The sequence below is a fragment of the Vidua macroura genome, chromosome 3 (genome assembly GCF_024509145.1).
Source record: "Vidua macroura isolate BioBank_ID:100142 chromosome 3, ASM2450914v1, whole genome shotgun sequence".
Classification (NCBI taxonomy): Eukaryota; Metazoa; Chordata; class Aves; order Passeriformes; family Viduidae; genus Vidua; species Vidua macroura.
The window spans coordinates 24,423,529-24,442,130 of NC_071573.1; the positions used below are offsets into that span (position 1 = coordinate 24,423,529).

At 37.7% G+C, this 18,602-nt stretch overlaps 1 protein-coding gene across 6 annotated transcripts in view; it reads left to right on the forward strand.

Annotated features, from left to right (window-relative positions):
* Window positions 1-18,602, forward strand: part of ESRRG (estrogen related receptor gamma) — a 225,359-nt gene that overhangs the window by 109,369 nt on the left and 97,388 nt on the right. For 3 of the 6 annotated variants that reach the window (XM_053974139.1, XM_053974141.1, XM_053974140.1), the window contains exons 3-4: window positions 5,229-5,345; window positions 17,422-17,541. In XM_053974139.1, coding sequence (XP_053830114.1) covers window positions 5,229-5,345; window positions 17,422-17,541 — 237 coding nt within the window. Of the gene's footprint in view, window positions 1-5,228; window positions 5,426-17,421; window positions 17,542-18,602 lie in introns of those variants that run through there. The other 3 variants (XM_053974143.1, XM_053974142.1, XM_053974144.1) reach the window with 2 other exon arrangements.

Here is an 18,602-nt window from a genome sequence, read left to right on the forward strand (position 1 = left end):
ACCTTACTGATGAGGGTACTTTTACATGTGAAAATATTTACTCAAACCTTAATTCAGCTAAGTTTTGACTGCAAAGTAGGGAGCAGAATCTGGAAGAACTGAAACTTTAACCAGAGAGAAAATATTTTTACTTTCCTCTGTTCAGCTTCATTAAGAGAATAGATTTTCAAGTCTGGGACTTTTTCTCTGTCCTTCTTTTCAGTTAGCCTGTTACTCTTGATTTCTAAGAGCTCGTCATTCTCAGATTTTCAGGAACTATTGTTTTCTGTTCTGGTTGGATTTTGAATAAAGGTGTAACCTAACATAGTGAAATTCATTCTCCATGCCAGCTTAGATTCTCCTGTGTCTCTCTTTCTGAGAGTTCTCTTTTATTATGTTCCAGAAGACCTATGGCTGTAATCCTGGCTACTTCCCATTTTCAGAGTTGATGCATAGTAATGCACAGACAAGCAGGTGTATTCCTTCCAGTCTGTCATCCAGGAAAAGAGAGCTTGAAGGGGTATCTGGGGTAAACCTCACTGCAGAAAGACTTAAATCCAGTTAAACAGTAGTCTCTATGAAGAATGAGAACACTTAATTTTTGAAATACAAGCTTTTGGAAAAAAGGTATTAAGTTACAGAATGTGAAAGAGAAACTTTGGGAGAAAAAATTGAACCTTATTGAACTGAAATTCAGCTTCATGAACAGAAAATTATTACATTGAAGGAATATTGGTTCATTTGGTTTTTTCCTTTTTTTTTTTTTTTCTTCTGAGCCTACATTCCCACACAGTAAAAGTTTCAATACTGATATCTTCAGTATTCCTCTTGCTTTTTTAAGTGGCTCATGGCCATTCTTTTCAAACACATTGTCACCCTGCACTTAAGTCTTCCTCATAGCTTTTACTTGTCCAAAGATTTTCTGAGCATACTTCAATAGCTTCTAGCAATCCTTTTACATCTTTGGTGTTACAATGTCTAATATTGCAGTATGAAAAAAGGAAATAAAGCTTCTGCTAGGACTTGATGTCCGCAGCTTCTGTTTTTGTTGGTATTAGTGAAAGAGAGACCCATGTTCCAGCCTGTTCCAGAGCCAGCTTCTCCCTCTCTGGGAGGTATCTGGGAGGTTCTGAAATTGTGACTGTTGATGACAATAACTTCTAGCAAGGCAGGAGGCCCAGTACTTTGAACGACCTCTTCTTAGCCATGGTTCTTGCTTGTCCTGTCACCTTTAGTGTCACTGGTGTCACTGTCAATTCTGTGCAAGAAATGGCCAAAATGGTTTTGAGAATCTTGGCTAAATCCACTCAGTTGCCTGACTTGTAAAGCCATCAAGTAAGTCCCTGTACCACAAAAAATTTTCTTTCTTCACTCCTCATTCAAGTAACATCCACACCTCATCTGTGAGGTAAAAAGAGATGGTACCTTGGCCCATTTATCCTGAGTTGTGTGTGAAGATGTGACTGTCTGAAGCATGTAAAATTGGAGAGCTGGGTATATGGGGTAAGTTTTAGCACCTCACCTGCTATCTCAGGATCAAATGGCATCATGTTTTCAGTTTTTCAGCTGCTCTTGGTAAGCACAGTGTTTTAGAAGTATTTTCACATTCTGCGACTGAGCTAATAAAATTTAACAAATCAGTAGAAAAAGGAACTGGTTTTAAATAAACATTCCTTAGTACATGAAGAAAGAAAAGGGGCTTAGACTGGTATAAATCCCATTATATTATTCTAGCACATGTGGAAATATGTTTGGGGAGTGAAGATTTGACATATATTTTTATTTTCAAGCATCATACTAATTTATATTACTCAGCCCTTTAACTGCCAAACTGTAAAAGTCCATTACGCTACTGAAAGGAATACACAAATTATCCCCTGGCACTTTAGGCAGGAGGTTTACATATATGCTGTTATTCTATCAGCCAGCTAGCTGCATGATTCTATTAAGGAGTAAGTGAGAAAATTATATTGCCTGCAAACTAATTGTACAAAAGGCTCTGAAGTAAGTAATCAGAGCCCAGTTCTTTCTGAAAACTAGCCAGGAGATATTACAAAACACTCAATCACTCTTGTCAGCCCAGTTTAAAGACCCCGAGCTGCCATGTTGATTTTGTTCACTGTATAACACAACTTCCTCTCCAGCTGTTGACAGGAGTGGGCAAACTCAGTTTTTACCCTTCCTAGCTGCTCAGTTTCAGCCTCTAGCATCTTGAAGTAAGTAAGGAACTGGTAGAGATTCCTTCTGGATCTTCCTCTGAAATAAAATGCAGATCTGAGTATCTTGAATGGAAATTCATATCTAGAAGTAAATAAGAAATTATGAAAGCTCTAATGACCTGGAATGTGCAGTAAATTCAGGTTTTTAACAAAAGTAAATCCACTAATACTTGGAGTGCTAGGTAAAATGCATTTTAGTATGCTGTAGATATCCACTGCATCTACATGTGCACTGGAGACAAAATGTTAATTCCTTGAACCCTTACTGCAGTGTAACCATGTTCTAAAATGCTGGAACACTTTATGGGGACCAGCTATGGTCATTGGTAAGATGTGGATCTTTGTTTCCATTCCTGTAACTTTGCTGAGCTCGTTGGAAGAATTCTTTGCAGCATCTTCCAAGTTCATTTTACAACACCAAAAATGAATATTGAATGTCTGCTGTAAAATACAAGTCATTAAAGAAAAGCAGTGTAAATTGAAAGGAAATTCCCCCTGTAAAGTACTAGAATCCAAGTGACTAGAATAATAGCTCCTTTTAGCATTCTTTAGGTGTCAAGAAGTTGCACTGTGCCTGCTGCAGACTGTTGCATAGTTTGCAGAAATGTGAAATGTCAGGGTATGGATTAGAGGTGTCTGCATAATGAAATGAACAATCTTGCATTTATCTTTCTGGTTCTGAATGCTACTTCTTGGTGTTGGCACCTGTACCTTTGTATCTTGGGACAGAATCTCTTCATACAGTGAGAGTGTTCTACCTGCCCTGGTAGAGAGCTTTGCTTACTGAAGTTCTCTGTTATAATCTTGATCTTGTGTTTTGATCAAGATTGTTTCTGACCTTGTGCAAAGGTATTTTTGATCTTGTGCAAAGCATTTCTGATTCCCTGTTTCTCTTTGTTTTTTGTTTTTTTTTTTAAGATAGGGATGGTAATACATTTGTTACTGTAGTATAATGAAGTTCATTAGATACAATTTGTGAAAGCTTTGAAGGTCTTCCTGTGTAATGGTTGTGCCTTGTTAGAAGGAGAGGATAATGTGAATCCTTTTTTAAGCTTATCCTTACCATCATTTCCCACCTATCCTTCCAAAAATGTTATTTCCTGACTTTTCTAATGAGTATTAGAAAGACCTTTTGCAGGAACTGTTGTGCTGAATTCCCTACGTACCGTATCCTTCAGTTTCTTAAATAGCTTTCTCCACAGCAGCTAAGAAAGGGGAAAAGGGCTAAACTGCTTTGACTGTTGTCATTAGAATTCAGGCATACCAAGATCTGTTTTACTCACCAGCATTGCTAACTCACTCATGCAGCAATGACCAGGGAGAAGAAAGCCAGCAAAGGCCTGAAAAGGTTGTGCCAAATGTGCTGGTTGTGTTGGCAGAATGCACATTTTGCCATGCAGACCTCCTTTATCATAAATACTTAACCAATTTTCAATAGATGTAAGTGGTTTAAGTATTACTTCCTGTTGAATTAGCAGTTGCTGAGCATTTGAGTCTTTGTGCAATCCTGCAATCCACTAATGTGATATTTAATGAGGAGACATCAGTCTGGAGAAAGGTAGTCAATATAAATCAGTGTTTACAAAGTGTGATTAACTCTGAAATATTTCATCAATGCTGTGGTCCCAGGCAGACTCTATGCTAATTATTAGAACCTGTGCATGTTTCAGGGGACTTCGATGGACCCTGAGTGCAGCAAACATGGAGCAGCAAAATTGCGATTATGCTCGGACTGTCTCTGATGACAATTTATGCATTTGGTGTGATGACCTCTTGCTTCCCAAGAGGGCAATAAACAAAATGCATTTTCATTAAGATACTAATGCACTTTATCACAGGGGGAAGGGGTTAGAAAAGAAAGAAATACCTTTAAAGCAAGATGTGACAGACTGATTGGGAAGATACTTCATTTAAAAGTCAGTTTCCCAGTGTAACTTCTGGCTGTTGCAAAGACTGTCATAGTGGATGTAGTGTTGGGCTATAGGATACATGTCTGGGCAGATGAATAAGCTGAGCTAAGCTGTTTTATGAAAAGTGCAGTGATGCTAGGGCAAAAGAGAACAGACGTTCTTGCATTTGGACTTGGATACCCAAAGATGTGATTTTAAAAAAGTAAACTACTCATGTATTTTACTCATTCATTTGCAAGCTTCTCTCTTTTTTTTTTTTTTTTTTTTTTTTTTTTTAGGAGAAATAGTATGAATTAAGCAGTAGCAACAAAGAAAAAAGAGACTGCTTTGCTCAGGAGGGCTCACATTTAAGGATCAAGCTTGTTGTAGGCCTTAAGAGGGGAAGTGGGAGAAGCAGGGGCGTAAAGGCAAGCATCTCTTCCAGTTTTTGTTATTCTGACAGCTTGGCAAGAATGATCCTATTCTTGATGCTTCTCAGTACAAGAACTTGGTTGAAAGTATAGAGAGAAGAGGAGATGTCCCGGAGCAGAGGCCTGGCCTGGCAGCTGTAGAACATGCTAGATGTGGTGATAACAGTCCTGGTGAGCCCTGCCTGATGCTCTATGCCAGCTGTAGTGAAAGAAGAAAGGTGAAAGTCCATAGTACCTGTTATAGTTGATTATGCAGTAAAGCAGTCCTCCTTTTGAATTCTAGGCCAAGAGAGACTAATGAAATTGTCTAAAAAGGAAAATAAAGAGTACTCAGAGAAGGAACCTGAGCCTGTGCTTTGGTACAGAAAAATAAATGACAAAATGTCTTTCTTCTATCAGCAGGAATAACATACATGAAGGATTTTGCTAGGGACAGTATTTGGAGTGAGACACAGACTCATATTAATTGTGGTTTTGTATATATTTCTTTTATATAGATGTCAAGATTAAAAAAAAAGGGGTGAAAAAACTTCATCTTTTAACTCAGCTAATTATTTTTCCTTGAGAGGCATTTCCTTTCTGTAGCACTGCTTACTCTTGGTGCATTCTAAAATGAAATACAATGGCAATTGTATGAGTACTTTTGTATATGTGTCGTGTTGGTTAGTCAGTGACTCTGAGCACCTCTTCCCCTGTCTGTTCCATCGCAGGTAACATAGAGTACAGCTGCCCAGCAACAAATGAATGTGAAATCACAAAGCGCAGACGCAAGTCCTGCCAAGCCTGCCGCTTCATGAAATGTCTAAAAGTTGGCATGCTGAAAGAAGGTAAGACTGACCACCTCAATCTGTATCTCTCTGCAAACACTTGCTACAACTGTAGGGCAATCAGGAAAGAAGAGAGACTGGTGAGTGTTCTAATCAGTTATTGCAAAGGCTATTTTCATATATACTTGCTCTTTCTGACATCTGCTTCTAAGCTATAGAATCATGCTTTATCCACGTAGAGTTCATCATCTTGTGTAGTACAGTAAAATGCACCTCAGCATTTAATCTCCTTCAGTAAGTAACTGATAGAATAACCATCAGAATTCTCAAAGATTTATTTCCTCCATTCCTTATCCACTGTTACTCTGTCCTAGTTCTGGCAGAAAACCAAAACACATACTGTGCCTTCCTTTTATTCAGTCTTCATTCCATCAGGACAAATGAAAGGGTTACTTCTAAATTAAACAAGTATAAATGTTTTGTGTGTGTACTGAAGTTATTGTAACTACACTGGAGCAGATTATGGGATGCAGAAGAGGAGAATCCACCTTTCCCCCCTTTTTTTTTCCTAAAAGTGTCCGAGAACCTCTGCCCCTCACTGTAAGTATATATTGAATGTTTTAATTCATCAGTTACATTTTGAAGATATTGAATGCAAGAAAATATACTCAAGAAATGGTGCTGTCTTACCGGTGACCTGCTTCATCTGTGTTACACAAAGAGGTGATTCCTCAAATCTTGGTTGCCTGCTATGCACTTACATTGCTATTAATGTATATGCAAGAACATACTTGTAAGTGCATGTATTACATGCATTATTATTTTAGGGCACTGTCATCACCAAGAAAGATGCCATGGACTTCTGAACTAGATAAACATTTGAAATAAAATCAGCATAGTGTTCTCTTAAGTATTGTATCCAGTGGAGAGTATTTTGTGTTAAGCAACCACTTCAAAACAATCCTATGCAATTTTGCTTTGTCAGTGCTTGAAAACTCGGTTTTAGTAACTGTCTGATTTTTGCAATTGGGTTGGTGGTAATGCAAAACAGGGTAAGTATGCAGTTATCAGGGTAGGAATCCAAGGAACAGCATAGACCAGTGGTGAGATGATGGGCAAATCAGGCCTATCACGTACCTACAGACATATTCTTATTGGATTATGCTTACTAAGAATAAACCTTGTTCTGTGCTACTGCTTTGGCAGATGCTATGATCCTGTGAGCCAAATCCTGCTGTCCTTAGTCTTACTTGAGCAAAACTCCTGTCAGATTCGATGGAGATTTTGCCTCAGTAAGAACGGCAGGATTTGACCCTCTCTTCAGTGGTTATAGGAGAGTTCTTACTTGTCGAAATGCTCATATAACTGACCACTAGGAGCAGTTACTTGAAAGTGAAATTACGATGCTTAGATAAAATGTAAAAAGAAAGGGATGACTGGGTATGGCACGTTTTGAAAGGGACTGTGCTTCTTAGCATATTTTTTAATCAAGTTAAAACCCTATATCACTAGTTACCTAATATACAGATATATGGAGCAACTTCTTTGAAAATGAAACAATGCTACCAAGAGCACATACAGGTGAATTGATTTAATCCTTTTCCTCTGAATTTTGAGAGCACTATTGTGCATCCATTAACATATATATTTAAAAAATTCTAGGCTGTGTGCAGCTTCTGGGACTGAAAGAGGAAGTTGTCTCCTCTACAAATAAGTAATTATCTCAGCAAATTTGTGTGCAGATTTACTGTTTCTGCATACAATTTTGTTAACTGAGATAACTGAGTTAGATAATACAGGTGTACATTGTGAGTAATATTTTCTGTTTAAATGTTCATTGTCCATGGATTCAAATCATTCCAACAAGTTTTTTTAATAAGAATTGTATGAATTTTCTACTGTAAAAGTATGTACCTTTTTCTAAATGGCAAAATAACTAATTACTTTGAAAAGATAGTGTTGTTTACCTATTATAACAACCTATAAGGACATTTTATTTTTTTGCCCCTTTAGTGACCACTTTTCAAATCATACTGATTCACAGCACATTTGTAAGACTGTACTCGTAATGATTTTTTTTCTTGTTGAAAGGTAGTTTTAGAGATGGGTGTTGTTTTAACCTATGGGAAAGTCTGGAGATGACTTTTTGACTTGGACCACCTCCTTTATGTACTGAATTAAGGAAGATAATATACTGACTTCTTTTGTGTGTAAAGTGGTAAAAATTTATTGATTAGCATGGACTTAAAATAAGCTGATATTATTCTTGCTGTATCTCAAGTGTTTCTTTATGTACAGACAAGGATTTCAGTCCCATGCAGCATGTCAGAGATCATGCTGCAGTAAGTCTATTCAAATGTAAACCTGTTCAATTCAATTACCAGTTTATAATAAAATTTGCTGCTGCAGCCTCCACGTTTGTCACAGCAGTCTCTACATGCTGATGGCACAGCATGCCTGAAAATTGACAGCCTAAATCTATTTACAAAAAAAAATTTACTTGCAGACCTGAAATAAAATCAAGTTTAAGCAGCTTTGAGAGGAGCGTCACATTCCTTACAAGAGCAGCACATCTGCCAGGGTGCATCTTCTCCAGAAATCTTACCTTGTTTGTGGGGACTTTTCTTGTAGAAATTTATCCTTAAAAAACAGTTTTTAAGTGTAGTCCAAAGTGAAACAATTATCAGATATTGTGCTTCCCTTCACATTGGAAAGGACTTTACTACATTGTCATTTTGTGAATTGTCATATGAATTTCATGGTAGTAATCACAGTGTCTGGAAAAAGATTCTGAGTTTTAGCTTGGCTTGTAGGGCAAGGTCCAAAAACCGCTTACAACAAACATATAGAGTGGCTTCCTTTCAACATCTGCATGGAGAGTCATTTATGTGACAAGATAATGGTGTTTTTCATCAAGCATCCAGTGTTTCTGTGGGAGACCCAGTGTTAGGGTAGTGGGGCTGTGTTTTGGGGTCAAATTCTGAGAGGGAATTGGATTTCTGGTCACATGAAATACAAGGTGGAGTAGGCATTTTCTGTACATATTCTCATGGATGTTGGTGGGGCTTAACCAGCAGCACCTAGATCAAGATTCTTAATAATTTGTAAGACGTGGGCCAGGAGCCAGAGAAGGAATGCTACAGCAATGCCGTGCTGGGCTGGGCTGGAGTGGGATTGAGGCCCCTGTTGCATCTCCTGTTGAATATCATAAAAATGTTTGTACAGGCTGATCTGGAGGAGCTCATCATTTTGTTTTAGCCCATGGACTGTTACCTGAAAACATGTCTGGGTCTATGGATGTCTTTTGAGGATGGTTTACTTCATACTGTAGCATTCAGCAGAGGCTGATGAGCTTTTAGGCACAGGACAAATATGAAGGTGTTGTGTTTTCATTTACTTTTCTAGGTAAGGGTTATTAGCAGCAAAGCAAAATACATTGCACTCAAAGAAGAAAATTTACATTTTTCTATATTTAATTTTATGTCAGTGTTACAAAGAAACAGGTTTTCAAGTATCACAATTGATTCTTCTACTGAAATGCAGTTTCTTTGACTGCACATATATTTTGGTGGATTGTCTCAGATTCATGAGAACAGATGAAACATTAAAGATTCTTGTCTAGTCTAGGGGAGAAACTTTTCAAATGCATCCCTTGAGATTTCTTGAAATAATATTGCAATTGCTAAAAGAGTGCAGGGAGACATGTACAACAATTTGCCCTTTTTAAAAGTGAACATTTTTAAGACATTCAGTAGTTTGCAGTTCTGTTGGATTATAATATGTCTTTTAAGTTTGGCCTTTCAAACTCTTTGGAAGCCAGTGATTAGTTTCCTTCAGGTGGTAGAATTAAATCTGTGTTCATGTGCAAGATTTGGTATTTTGGCTATTTCCCTTTTTATACAGCTAGTTGGATTGAGAAGAAGGGGTTGATTTTTTTTTTCTTTTCTAAGAAGAAAAATTGGATGTAAAACTACATAAAATGGTATGGGGAATCTTAAGTAGATATTTGACTTTTTTTTTTTTCCTCTTGCTAGGTGATCTGAGTAGAATTCAACCTCTAATCTTTAATTAGTGCTATATGCCTATTAATAATATTTGAGGGACTATTTACTAGCATGTGTTTGTGGTAGAAGATATTATTCCAAGTTTATTATAGGACAGGTCTTGCTCCAAAGAGCTTCCCATGTATAATAATTCCAATGGAGTAATTATTCCAAAATAAAATTACTTTTTGTTTCAGATGCAGCATTTGTATAACTGTTTTTTGCAGAGGTTATTCCATATGTTTTAATTTTCTCCATAGAGGCCTCAGTTCTACATACTCCTGTATTGTAGGGAGGTTAAAAACTACAGTTAAGAGAAGAATCTGTAGAGTTGCGCTAATGCAGCTTTTAGACCACCTGGAATACTGTCTCCTGTTTTAGCTCTCACAGTTCTGTGCAGTACTAGTTTGTATTTCTTACAGGACTGTTGATACCAAAACATCTCCCATGTATCTCGCACTTCTGGTATTTATGTGTTTTCAGAATTTGTTATGGACTGTGTGCAGTGGCTGATCTGCATTGCTTATTATTTCAGAAAGTCCTAGTTCCTAAATGTGTGATACATGGGAAAAAAAATGGAAGTCTATATAAAAAGTAAAGTATACTAAAATAAAATGGCATGGGTCGCTTCATGTAAGTATGTTTGTATTTTCCTTAGGAATGGATGGCCTTTACAAATTATCATCAGTCACTTGGTACCCAGTTAGAATAGACAGAGTAACAAAATTCCAGCTTAATTAGTCCTGCTATTACAAATGAGAAGGCAGATCCTCACCAAGTATTAATGGAAGCTCTTAGAGTTGTGTTAGATTGCTGCTCATTTGGCAGGTTTAGCAATCTGTGCTATGGGGAAATCAGCAATATACCTTTTTGTGTCTGTGAATCTTCACAGTTACTTGTACATGAACCATCACTCAGGCTCTAAAAATGAACAGAAACTCTCTGAGCTTTTCATGTGGCGGTGCTGACTTGCGGTGTGACCCTTCCCATCACAGCAGAGCAGTTTGCATGTTGTACTTGCACTTCTCGATGAATAGCCCTCAACACTTCTCATTCATTAGTTTGCTTGGGTTTTTTGAGAATTCATACAGGCCCTCCTAGAGACCTCAGCATCCCTAGGGAAATGGTAAGGCAGTAGTTAGAATCTGCTTTGTAAAGAGATCCTGGACTTGTGTTTTTCTTTAGGTGTGATCTGAGGACAAGCAATTACTGGCAGATTTAAAAATGCTTGAACATTTTAGATGCTCTTGTAATGAACCAGAAGATTATTACACATGAGTTACACTTTTTCTGAAGATGCTGAAATTGGGCGTCTCTAAAATATTTTTGCTTCACACTTGGAGAGATTTCATTATAAATATAAAAATACATTATACATACCAATATAAGAATACATTTTTAGAAAGAGGTATGTGTATTTTAAAGCACAAATTAGTGAGTTTATTATGGAAAGATTACTGTGTGAACATCTTTGGCTTGTGTTAAGCAGCAGATCGGATTAAATTATCATATTGATCCTTTCTGGCTTTGACAGTCTATGAAAATGAATCCAATACAGCAAGGAGAACAGGCAGCTTGAGTTTGTCTTACATAAAGAGATGCGTGATATGCAGAGGAGCAGATTAATGGATTCTCTCTCAAAATAATAAATAAAACTAAGCAATCTTCTTTATGACTAAAATTGTGTTATCACCTATGATTTGAGGGTAGTGAAAAAGCATGCTTAATAGGATTCCTTCTAACAACATCTCTTTTGAAAAGACCTGTGCATCAGACATTGCCAAGGTAAATTTCTCTTACAAGTCTAATACCATTAGTCTGCCAAAACGAAAGCAGAAATTATTATGGACGAAGTTTTAGTTTCTGCTGCCTTTAGAAATCAGAACAAAGGAAAGGAGAAAGCATTAATGGTATTCAAAGAAAATATTTCTGTACGGGATGACAGTTAATAGAGTGGCAGTGACCTCAGTTATATTTCTTATGCTCTCTACCGTAATATTACACTTAAGGAGCTTCTCCATTAATGCAGGATATTAAACAAACCTCCTGTGTTATAACATCAAGAGATAACATAGTGTGTCTTCTGTTGATGTCTCAGCTCTCTTCTGTGTTTCAGTGTATTATGAAGGAGTTTGATTTCTAGTGCAGATATTTTTTGGAACTGTTTCTTTTCCTCTCCTATTCATTCCTTTCCCACTTTCTTCACCTCCTTCCCTATTCACCCTTTCCCCCCTTTTATTTTTCCCTTTCCTTCACTTTTATTTATTCCTTTCCCTGTTTTCTTTCCCCCTTTCCCTTTGCACTCCCTTTCTTTCTTTCATTCAGCGTGTACTTGGATTAATACATACTGGGACCTGTTAAATCTCCTTGGAAACAATAGAAGCTAATCTCTAAGTGCTGTTGGTGTTCATAAGTAGGCTTCTTTGCTCCTAACCAAAATGTGACCTGATAGCCCAGTTCACACATTAGAACTGACAGCCCAATTTGTCTGCCTAAAATGCAGCTCATGACTATCCACTCTCTGTAACTGATGAAGGACAAACTATTCAACTTCAGGTTAGTGTTTATAGTCAGCTCAAGCAACTAGCATTTTTATTCATCCACTAGAAAGATACCCCAGAAAAAGCAAATACGTGGATATTTTCCCCAAGTCACACAAAAGCACCTACAACTCCTACCAAGTGTTGACCTCCTGAGAAGTTTTCATGGTGCTTGTGTTCCAGTGTTGTGCCACTCTGGTTTGTGTTCTGTCTCTGAATATTTTGGGGAATAAAACAGATATCCCAGCAGTTCACTGGACTTGGTCTTCAAATAAAATTTCTTTCTTTCTAGGTAAAATTTTGTTTTACTGTTGCCCATGTATACAAATGCTCCCCTTGCATAAAAGAGAAGTTATGAAGTGTATGTGGAGAAAGCAGTATTGTTTGTAAGTCTTGAGTTTGAGAACTATTTACATTTCTTGGCTTTACACAGATCTGTAAATGGGGACTTTCTTGTGTTAGCATTTGCAAATCTGAGGTCAGAGCTGTTTGCTGGCTCACTCACCAGCAGCTTCCTTGAGTTTAGCTGTTAGGTTAGGTTTGCTCACACAATCGTTGCAGCTGAGAATCCCAGTGACAGCAGTTGTTTGCAGGGTCAGACAAGTAAAAATACTTTCAACCTAAAGTTACTTTGTACTTTTGTTAATGAGTTTGGAGGATTCTGAATAGGATTAAATTTTTCTGCAATTTTCTTAGTGCACATACCTTACATATTACTTGCTCAGAATCGGAAAGAGTAGGTTCTGCAGTTTCATGAGTCTACTTAAATTACTACTAAAAATTAATCACTTCGTAAATATTTTCTCAGCATAATCTGAGGTGGTTAACTGCAGGTGCTCATTTGTTCTATTTCTTCTTTTGATCCTAAAAAAAAGGAAGCAGTATTTTCCTAATTTTCTAGAAAATATTCCATTGTTTGCAAAATATGTTTGTTAGATTTAGTCCCTATTATGAACATTTGCTTATGACTGGAAGTATAGTGACAGCAATGTAAGTGATAAGGATAGGTAGAGACAAGTCTAAAGGATGCAGGACTTTTCCCATGATCTCACAGACAAGTAGCTGCCTTTCTTTCTTGGTCTCTGCCACCCATAAGCACACACATCAAATGTGGCACTGCCCTTTATTGCAGAGTTTTTGAATTCTTGCACATGGGTCCTGCCCTATTTTAAATAAGTCTCATTTTGTAAAGAGTAGCATTAATGTAATTTGTATTCTTCATTTTTTTCTGTTTCTGCTGTGCAGATACTTGCACATCCCCTGCTTGGGTGGAATAGGTGTAGAATCTCTGGTAGAGGTGCATTTAAGGGTAGTGCATATCCTTATCCCTAAAGTGCCACTCTGGAGCCAACCTTTCTGTATTTTATTCCGCCCTTGCCTGGGCAGCACTCACAGCTCCTCACTAAGACTCTTGCTGTGTAAAATCTTTGTCAAAACAACAGAATGTATGGTAGGATTATTTGGGGTGAAGGCTGAAATGATGCAGATGCTGTTAACTAGAATCCATGTGGCAGATGCACAGGCAGATTTCTGCTGCTTGAGATGGACTGGCACTGAAAAGCTGAGTGGCTGAGGAACTCTCTCGGCCTCTTCACTCAGTCAAAGCAATGAATGTGTTGAGAAGCAAGGAAATTTCCACCTGCAGTTGTTCCATCTGATCTCATATAGTGCTATCCCTCAAATATTTCACACTTCTAAATCTCTTCTGTCTTACAAAAAAAAGGTTAGAATCAACGTGAATTTTTAGACATTAATATAACTAAGCCACAGTCTTCTCTCTGACCAGTCATTGCCCTTTTATAAGCTGAGGAGTTATTGCAAGTGGTGAGCCTTTGCCAGTTCTACTCACTGAGTCACTGGAATATGAAGTTGGAATATTATTTCATTTAGTGTTTGTGATATGGCTTTTGTGGTTTGAAAGTCAGCAGCCTGAATTCTGAAATACATGTGATCATCTGCAATGAACTGTCCCTTTGTCAGATTTTGCCATGCTTACTAGCTGTTCTAATAATAGATCTCATCTAACCAGCTTTTTCTTTTTTTTCCTGTTCTTTCTTTTTTGTTTTCTTTTCTTTGGGTATTTATATGTCAGAAAAGGGAAATTATGAGGGGAGTCTGTTGTGCTCACAGTAGTTGCTTAATATAGCTATTAATCTTTATAAGTGAAAAAACATAGCTTTATTTTAAGCCTCAATAGGCTTTTATTAGATAAATTATTCTGGAGAAAATCAAACATAGCTATGCTAAATATATACACTTACTGAATAATATCAATATTTTCCTTTTTGCTCTTCATTGTTCCAGCAAAGTTAATACGTGTATCTATTTTTCTCTTAAGCATCTGGTTTATGTCTCAGGATCATCAGGTATAAGATGAGAAGTCAATTTGATTTACAGTTTTAGTGTAGCAGATCCAAAATCATCGTTCCATACAACTCGCTTGCATGGGGTCTTAATGCAGTCCATGTTAAAACAGTTAATTATTAAAATACTTAATTTAGAAAAATTGAAATACTTTCTAAAAGAAAGTCTGCGTGATACTGTCCCTTAATCAGCTTGACTCCAGTCTGTGCCCTTAGTGGCAGAATTGTTGGTGTGCTGTTTATCAGCAAAACTGCTTGACCAGCAAGAGAGAATACTGGTAACTTGCTGCATGCTGAGCACATATAGATCCTAGGAAAAAGCAAGTAGTACAAGATCATCATCCTCATCTTTTGTCTCCTTTTCTTTCCCTCTTCAGCCAAGCATTAGTTCATACAGTGCTGTTCTTGTCATTTTTAGTCAGCAGTGTAAAAATTACTTCACCAGTGCCTTGTCTCTTTCTAATACTCCTTTCAGTTCTGTGGGTGGGTGACTGAAGAGAAGCCACATCTTCTGTTCTGATCTGAATCAATCAACAGATCAGTCTTATTTGTTCAACACTTGTACAGCCACATGTTGCTTTTCGTGACAGTCTGCCAGATAGTGTTTACAGTGGTCTCCAGCGTCTGAAGTTCATATGCTCTGTCTCATTTTCATATTTTCTGTAGTTCAATCTAAGCTTTAGAAACGGGCACCTGAGATTTCATTGCATGGTCGATCTCAGTGGATATATCTTGTTCTGAGTCACCAGAACTGCATTTCTGGATAGGAAGTGGTATCAGTTATGGTGAGATTACTTAAGAGATGGCATAAATACACTTTGGATCCAGACTGAGGGTACCTGCACGTTAGTATTGAAGTGTTAAGAGGAGTCTTCCTCTGTATTGATTTTTCAGGTCACAAGTCACTTGCTGGTTTCCCTGTCAAACTTTTAATGAAAGCTCTTAAGTTTCCAGTTTGAAGATAGAATAGACTACTAAATGTCAAAATAAAGGGAAATGAATGTTTCCCTTAAAAAGTAGCAGTCTGTTTTGTAATATCAGTTTAAATGCATTCTTGGTCAAAGATGTATTAGAAAGTTTCTGTTGAGTTATAACTCAGGTGAAGAATTAGGCTGAGATAATAAGGGATAAAAAGGGCTCTTCCTTCTCAACAGCCCTCAAGAACATCACCCAAAGTACAAGTCTCTGACTGTATTTCAGACAAAAAGAAGCTGGAACACCTCTTGAGTCTGGTGTTCACAGCCACAGTCTTTGCTGGTCTTCCATCTGATGGAGTGTGCATCCACATGGCCATTGCTTGATCCTGCATGAAATACTGAGGGATGCAGTAATTGGAGAACAAAGCCACAGAGTAGCTAAGATGACATAAAATCCTTCTCTTTCCCCTTTTTATCTTCTGTCATTTTCATGACTTTCTATTCATTTTCCTCTTCCAAACCACGATTGTATCAGAAGAATGCTGATGAGAAAATAGTTGCTGTGAGCACATATCCTCCAGGCAGGTTTTTTTTCTGGCCAGGTGGGAGAGAGAATAATGAATTTCTTGAGGTTTTTGGTAGCTGACTCACTGTTTAGTGAGGACTAGTCAGGCTGAATGACTATATTTCCTTCTGGGCATCCTGGTATTGCTAGAGATATCCATCCTGGCAGGATGCTTCAGCTCATCTCCAATTAAAATACTTGTTATGGAAGTATTCTTAAACACAGCTGATTAATGAAGTTAGGAAAAACATTTTAATGCAGAGTGTTAAGGCTTCCAACATCAGTGTTCCTCTCTAGGGGGAGGTGTGTGCAATGAGAAAGCATTTGGAATGTTAACAATCCATCCCATTTTGTTTCCATTTGTGTTCTCTAATTTCCTTTTTTTATGCTGGTTAGCTGAAATAAGTCCTTTTTCCCTCTTCACTGTTCCCTCCCCCTTTATGGAATAGCCCATGACACGTGCCTGTAAAGTGGCTTCTTGGGAATTTGCAAGTCTTTGAATGTGTTATCTGATTAAAGGGATGTATGTGTCTTTAATTCTCGTCTGCAGTTTCACCTCTGACCCCATCTGTTAAAGTGGAAAGGAGCTGAGAGTCAGCAAAGTCCCAGATTCAACCCAGATAACCTGCAGTGTGCACATTTGAATGCTTTAACTCCTTGGTTACCCCTGAAAATTATATACTTAATTAAGTGATAGGTTTCACTGGAAAATGTGGAGGGTCTGATATGAGACAGGTGAATTGTTTATTTTGTTGATATGCTTATGGTAGGATAATTTAGTCCTGGCTTCGTCTTTTCTATTAAAGAAGAAAAAAACTGAGGTGTGGCATAAACGTGTATAAGGTCTTGTTTACATGTGTGTATTTTCATTTATGTATTATTTTAATAGACCAGGTTTTTGCTTACAGGAGTGAAAAGTCAAACCCCCATTTCTACTTCCTTTTTGAAAAGGAAGCTGAATTACATGGTTGGAAATGATGTTGCAGTTTTGGGTGGGATTTTTAAATACCCCTGAATAAGGCAGTAGAAGTAATGTCATTGAAAGATAGAAGTAGATGACATGAGGGTCATTTACATTATATTTTGCTAATATTGTGCTTTTTTGCAGAACAGTGTAATTGTGGCGGTTTCTGTGCTTTACAGATAGATATAATAAGTGATGAGAATATCCCACTATGTTTGGACCTGTGGGTGTTTTGATTTTTCCTCTGGTCATTTTCTTTTCTAGCTTTCAGACACTCTTAAAACTGAAAGGATTTTCAGTATCCCAGATCCATCCCTGTTCTCTGAAAGCTAGAGCCAAATTCTTCCCCCACTTACATCTGTTCAACTTCGGTGGTTTCACTTATGCTATGTGGCTGTAACAATGCAGAATTTGTCCTAATCTGCCCTTTCTTTTTCAATGGAGAATATGCACATGCGAAGTGTACGTGAACACAGCAAGCTGAAATGCAAATAGAAAAAATGTATGTATTTTGTGCGTGTGTGTGTACACACACATAGATAAACAGCACACAGATAGGTTTGATAGTATATCTACTGTACATAATATTGTAAATGGTATCTTGCTGTGCTGGAATCCAGGCAATATGAGTTCAGTACTAAAGTGTTCAAGTTGCACCTGAGCTAGCTGGAGCCTGCCAGCCTCTGCAAGCCCACTGAGAGCATCTGTCTCGCCACCACCTTGCTCACGCTGTGTCCTCTGCAGGCTCTCCGATTCTTCCGACTATGAGCATAAATCATCCACCTGTCAGGAGCTCGAGCTGCCTGGATTATGCAATGCCTGCCTTCATTTGGAGATGGTGTGAGCAGAAGATTGCGGCAAATGGTTTGCATTCATTTTAATGCCGCTCCCGCATCTCTTCAGCTTTAATGAGGGTTCAGGGTGGTGACAACTCCCTGAGACAATGAAAGTCCTAGAGACCCAAGCTTTCTTTGTACATTTGTATGGCCTAGTTTAGATTTCTTTTTTTTTTGGCTTTCTTCCTCCTCCCTTCCCCCACCCCTCCCCACAAGAAATGAGTGGCTTGAAAATTGAGGCAGAGAACTGGTACTGCACAAAGCCAGATGTCCATAGCTCTGCTTTTTGGCCTTGTAATACTTCCCTCCAGCTGAGCAATGAAGAATTTAAAAATCACTCATGTTTAATGTTGATTGTCCATTTGTGCTGTCTAAAGCTGCATAGTGCCTAGTTGGCTTCAGTTAAAAAAATCTGTAATAATCCTACCTTTGCATTTGATTCAGGTACAGGTATATTGAATTACATCATCAGGGGTGGCATACCATATTGTATATTCCAAATTTAAAGAACAGATCCTCTATATTAAGGTCTCCTTGTATTAACAACAACAACAACAACAACAACAACAACAACAAAAAAAGACTTTCAGTAAAATTGTCTTATTTCTGCTTGGTAGACCTGAATTAATCAAATTCCTTATTCACTCATAATTTTCATCATGAATTATAGGCAGAATAAATATTAGTATTTATTCATCTGTGTAAGCAGAAGGAAAAAAAGGAAGGTTGGGAGACAAAAGCAGAGAAGTCCTTTCAAAGACAAATGTTGAAGATGGCAAAGGGGTAAAGATAATTTGTGCCTTCACACCTGTAGTGTCTGTGTGCTCCTAACCTCATACAAATCCCATCAGATTCTTGCAGGTGCAGTCTTTAGGCTGTAGCCCTCTGTGATTGTCAACCTTATGTTCTTAGTGGCCTGAAAAACACGTTGTGGTAGTAATAGTAAAATACTTAATGTTGATACTATTCAGTAGTTAGTAGGGGAAGTCCATGTTTAGCATCCTAATGCTACAGGTTTGCTGTTTTTCACCCATATTTAAGGAAACAAGCTTATTCAGTAGTTTTGAAACACCTTGGGCTTGTGCAGCA